General features: G+C 33.7%; 1 protein-coding gene across 1 annotated transcript; it reads left to right on the plus strand.

Annotated features, from left to right (window-relative positions):
- Nucleotides 1-720: 720 nt before the first annotated feature.
- LOC108564130 (sodium/nucleoside cotransporter 2) lies at nt 721-5,736 on the plus strand. Its single transcript, XM_017923065.1, has 10 exons — nt 721-894; nt 1,064-1,180; nt 3,118-3,232; nt 3,298-3,469; nt 3,631-3,784; nt 3,837-4,196; nt 4,316-4,569; nt 4,623-4,768; nt 4,835-5,016; nt 5,071-5,736. Exons 2-10 carry the CDS (start codon nt 1,118-1,120, stop codon nt 5,266-5,268), a joined length of 1,644 nt encoding a protein of 547 aa, XP_017778554.1. The 5' UTR covers nt 721-894; nt 1,064-1,117; the 3' UTR covers nt 5,269-5,736.
- Nucleotides 5,737-6,041: the final 305 nt, after the last annotated feature.

The raw sequence follows: 6,041 nt of genomic DNA on the forward strand, positions 1-6,041 counted from the left end.
GTGTTCAAAATTGTTTTAGGAAATATGCAACCAAGTTGACAACTTAATTCAAAACGTATAATAATGTAATTTAAGTTGCATATGTTTCATTTACAAACTTATTATAATCATAAACAAATATAGAAACAATTGCTATAAAAATTATTTTATTTATTTGTTTGACGAATTGTTTAATTTTTTATCAACAAGCTTTAAAAATAATAAAACGTAACCTAATTTAATCTAATTCAACCTAATCTCAATAATTATATTATTTGCTTGCGCAATGTCTTTATTATTTCCATAAAATCATTTAAACTTCAGTACAAAACTTAACCTAAACTGTCATTGAGACATCCCAATTAACCTAACCTAACCTGTCATTAACAAACCCAAATCTAACCTAGACTAACTATAACCTAAAATACATCTAATTATGCAAATTAAGAGTTACAGTTAAAATTATTGTAATAAAATCATTCATAAAAACAACATATCTATTAATTAATTTTTATTTAATAATATTCATATAAATGTAAATGATTCAACAGTTTAAGACGGGTAATCATGTCATAAAAACAATTGCGTAACTTGTAAATACGCTCAGATTGGAGCGAATTACTTGCGTATGACCATAACACCTTTACAATTTTATACATTTGCGCTCAATCGCTAACAGCAGTGGGGAATTCAACTGACGTCAAGTACTCTTGATTTTTTTTTTCAATAACGTTTCTCATCCAAACAGCAAATGCCGCCGTTAAAACACACACATTTGAGTTCTCTGTAAATTGATTACAAGATTCTTAAATTTTGTATGAAAAGTACTTAAATTATAGAACTTTCGTAACTTTAAACGAGTTTATTGCATATTTTAGCAATGAGTAACACAAATATGGAATTTCCAGATAACTAGTAAGTAATGATTTAAATTATTAATAATAATAATTAGTTCAAAAATGCGCCGTTGATTATTATTATTTTTTCGAGGCACTTGAAAAGAGGAGATTTTCACGAAGTTTCTAATCGACGATCTACTGAATTATCTATAATTATGTTACATAATTATTGTATTTTTGTTTAGAACTGGATTGGAGGTAGAGCGCGCTTTTAGTGTTCCTCGAGAACCCAAAGTACGATGACTGATGGCGATAAAAACACAACGCTGTCGTCCACATCGGACATCCTCGTCGATCTGCAGGTACGTTAATTGTGCTGTGTTCTAAATGATACAAATTCAGGTTTAAGTGAAATAAACGTAATATATTTATTAAGTTTTACATCATGTGATGTGTTATTGTTATTATTGGTTTACTTTTGTTGTGAAGTGAAAGTCGGTCATAATTTAAATTTCATTATCCAACATAATAATATACAGTTCCATGTTATGGTCCCAATCACGTGGTTATTTGTTATCATTACAGACATACTGAAAATCATTTTAGTAACGAAATTTATTTTGAAATCTTTGTCATTTTTAATTTATACAATAATTGGGGAAAACAACATGATTTACAAACAAATTTGTAGTTAAAGCAAACATATTGCAATAATAAACAATCTCCAATAATGAACGATGACGTAAATTAAAAGAAATGCATAAACAAACATAAATAATTGTTAGGAATTAAACGTAAGTTTAAAAATGCAATACGTGGAATTCTTCACGTCTCATTTATTAGCTGCAGCCAGTAATCTTGCTTTGTTTTCTATTGAATAATCCATTCGTTGGAAACGATTGAATAGACTTTTGCAATAAAAATTGCTACACGTACAATATTATATTATACTTTTATGGAATTGTTTGTTTCAACTAAAAAAAATCTTACCTAACAAATCTATTGAATAAACTGTGTATTTCTATAATAAACAAATCTAATATTGTCCAAATCAATTTGTTTATATTTTTAATCTATATCAGTTTCAGCAGTTTCCTTTAATTAACCACACATCCTGCTTATGGAAAATAAGAAACATTTGTTATAATTATATAAAAATTTACTTTAAATTATTTCATTTCTTATTAGATTCATTTATATCAATTAAATAAGCTTAAACATTTAACAATCTTGTTGAACTAAACGTGTTTCTTAAATTAGTGATAATACGAACAAAAATAAATAAAATAAACATAAAACTTAATGACTCTATTGTTGATAACGACAGTTCCTTTCGAAACCTGTTAGAATCTGTTAAAACATATTTTAATTTTTCTCGACAAAAATAATAATTTTCTGTTTAATTACTTTGGATAAAAATATAGACGATTGAGAAACAAAAACATGTTTTAATTAATTTAATCGAATACTCTTTTTTTATATCTGATTAGATATTGCAAAATATGTATTTATTTATTATTAAACAATCTCATTTTTTACCTATATGATTTTTTTTGCTCTAATAACAAGATAATTTAAAAAAGTGCATAAAAACAATACATGTATAATTTATTCAAGTCAAGCGAAAAATTTGTTATCAACTATTATTTTTTCGAAATTTCTGCCTGAATACGTTCAGCACTGTTGAATAATAATTTTATACTATTTTTATTTTCTGCTTAGCAACCGTAAGGCGTCCCTAGCAACGTTGATCGTGTCCTTAGCAACTGTCATTGAGTGCATTGCAACAACAATGCGTCTAATGGTCGCAACTGTTATTAGGACTTAGTTATTTTTGAAGCGTCCTTAGCAACTGTCATTGAGTGCATTGCAACAACAATGCGTCTAATGGTCGCAACTGTTATTAGGACTTAGTTATTTTTGAAGCGTCCTTAGCAACTGTCATTGAGTGCATAGCAACAACAATGCGTCTAATGGTCGCAACTGTCATTAGACTTAGTTATTTTTGAAGCGTCCTTAGCAACTGTCATTGAGTGCATAGCAACAACAATTCGTCTGATGGTCGCAACTTTCATTAAGACTTAGTTATTTCTGAAGCGTCCTTAGCAACTGTCATTGAGTGCATAGCAACAACAATGCGTCTAATGGTCGCAACTGTCATTAAGACTTAGTTATATTTGAAGCGTCCTTAGTAACGGGGGTTGAACCTTTAAGAACTGTTAATAGTATCAACCAGCTTTAGTTAATGTCAATTGATGTTTGACAACAGAATTTTGAAAATGTATTTGCTTAAACTTAGGTGGAAACATCGAGCAGAAGTCAAAAGATTCAAAAATTCGTTCCGTTTGTAGTTTTGGCAGTCATCACAGCTCACTTCGCATGGGCAACGCAGTATTTCATCGTCGAAACGGACGGTGAGTATAAATCAAAATACTTTTAAAGGATTTCCATATTAAACTCTTCTTATTTTGTCTTGCAGATGTCCTGAGGCACACGTGCTGCGATGGCTACGGTTTCCTCATGATCCTGTACATCTTCATAGCATTCGGATACAGTTACGCCTACTTGATAAAGCCTTACATGCTAGGACCTGTCTCACGTTGCCTGTGGGAACCGTTTGTTGAGAAGATCGCCAAAATCTTCGGTGCTAGGTAACTATGACAGTGTCACCATGACAGACAGCATTTTATCCGTGATTGCGTATCAAATAAATCCATTGTGTATTTTTTTTGTTATCTACACACAAAGTTGAGTGTGTGTAATAATAATAAGTTGCGCAATGATTCGTAGCTCGAAAATGTGTTGATTTTAGGTACGTCTACGCTGTAATTCATTTGATCATCTTGGGAGTGATATTGGCATTCCTGATTTACGATTGCTGGGATGAACCGGAACGTTTGATCCCGCTCGCTGGATTGGCGATCTTGCTAATCGTATCTTTCGCATTCAGCGTGCACAGGAAACAGGTATGATTCTTGGGGATGAAAAGGATTGTTGTTACTTTTCGATGCGTCGCAGATAAAATGGCACACGATCATCTGGGGTATGATTCTGCAATTCGTGTTCGGGCTGTTCACGTTGCGATGGGAGACGGGAAGGAGGATCTTTGCGTGCGTTGGAGATAAAGTCACCACGTTCTTGGGATACGCGAAGGAAGGATCGGCTTTCGTCTACGGAGATAAACTGGTGCACGAGTACCATATTTTCGCGTTCGAGGCCATCTCCACCATCTACTTCTTGGCCTTCATCATCAACATTCTGTACCATGTAGGAATCATGCAGAGGGTAGTCGCGAACTTTGGCATGTTCTTGAGAGCCATCATGGGTACATCAGTCTGTGAGAGCGTCAACAGTGCTGCCAACATTTTCTTGGGACAAGTAAGATATCTAAAAAGCAAATATTATTTACTAATCTAAAGCCTAATATGGTGACAGCTGACAGATCATAAAACTCTATGATCAATGAACTTATTATACAAACCTAACGTTTCTTTCAGACGGAAGCTCCGCTACTCCTGAAGCCTTACCTAATAAATTTGACGGGTTCTGAAATTCACTCAGTCATGACCGGAGGTTTTGCTTCAGTTTCAGGCACCGTTTTAGCGGCTTACATAAGCTACGGCGCAAACGCTGCTCATCTGATCACGGCTAGCGTGATGGCAGCTCCTGCGGGTTTGGTTTTCAGCAAATTGCTGTTTCCTGAAATAGAAGAACCGGAGACGTTCGAAGATAACGTGGCTTTAGTGGAATCGTAATGGCTGAAAAAAAAATTATATAAACAATATACTTATTTGAATATTTTAGGGAATTCTCCTCGGTATTAGACGCAGCCAGTCAAGGAGCTTCGCAGGCAACCCAAATAGTCTTAGGAATCTTAGCTAATTTAATCGCCTTCGTGGCTACAGTCTACTTCATCAACGGAGTACTTGGATGGTTCGGAGGCTTAGTTGGTATTGTTCAGATTTCATCATACAAATTTGTCCATTTAACCGTTTTTTTGTTGATTTTCAAATCAGGTTTCACGGCTGAAGACGAACTCTGGACTATAGAATTGATAGTTGGTTACATCTTCACTCCAGTAAGCTTCGTGCTTGGAGTGCCGTGGCCGGAATGCACGAAGGTGGGACAACTCATTGGACTGAAAATGATGGTCAACGAGTTTGCGGCGTTCAGCAAATTCAAAGAAATGGATCTAACCGTAAGATTATTACCAAACTTTATACAAACAAAAATTAATCACATGTATTTTTAGCCAAAATCCCAAGTGATTGCGACGTTCGCGATTTGCGGATTCGCGAATCCCGGATCAGTTGGCATAATGATTTCCACGTTGAGCGCTCTTATCCCGCAAAAGTCTCACCTGATCACGAGGCACGTCTTCAGGGCTTACTTCGCCGGTACCATAGTTTGCTTCGCAACGGCTTGCATAGCCGGAATGCTGAGCGCTTAACTCTTACGTAACTTAATAAAACTCTATAGTATTATTTTGAATGTGATTATGCGCATTAGTTGCGCGGATTTGAATAAATTGGGCATTCGTATGCATTCCAGATCAGTTAAATTCGAAACATTAGACACTGTTTGAATGAAAATGTATGAATTCTTAATAAATGTGCACGACTTTCCTGTTCTTACACCGAACTGAGCGGAAACGTTTAGTCCTTATCCTTAATACATGCAACATTAGATACACAATTTAAACAGACTGAGTGAATACAAAACAAACTTAATCCAAGAATTATCTAGTCTAATGCAAAATAATACCGTTGTTTTTAAGCTATAATCAAATTAAAGTTGTGATAATAATAAATGAATTATTTCTATATACTAAAAACAAAACATTTAAATAGATTAACAAACGAAGTTAATGTAGGCAACTTTATACACACTTAAGACAAAATACAAATTATTCAAATACGAAAGGTGTCTTTTTAACTTTAATCAAATAAATTGTGTTATAAACAAGTTTACGTTTATTATCTGCACCTTTTTTTTCTATAAGTGTATTACTAAGGTGTGTGCATAGAGAGGATTATGTGAAATAGATTAGATTGCAAGTTAAGGCGAGATTAGATAACGAATTGAAGACGCTCAAATAGAACTATTTAATGGACCAGTTGAATTACACGGGGCAAATAGAATCACGTGTACTGGAAAATATAAATTGGTTACCTTGGTGGAATTCTAAGTATAGTTTAATATTGTTTTGTAAAGTTTCATACA

The sequence above is a fragment of the Nicrophorus vespilloides genome, unplaced genomic scaffold (assembly GCF_001412225.1).
Source record: "Nicrophorus vespilloides isolate i.1.1-1 unplaced genomic scaffold, Nicve_v1.0, whole genome shotgun sequence".
Taxonomy (NCBI): Eukaryota; Metazoa; Arthropoda; class Insecta; order Coleoptera; family Silphidae; genus Nicrophorus; species Nicrophorus vespilloides.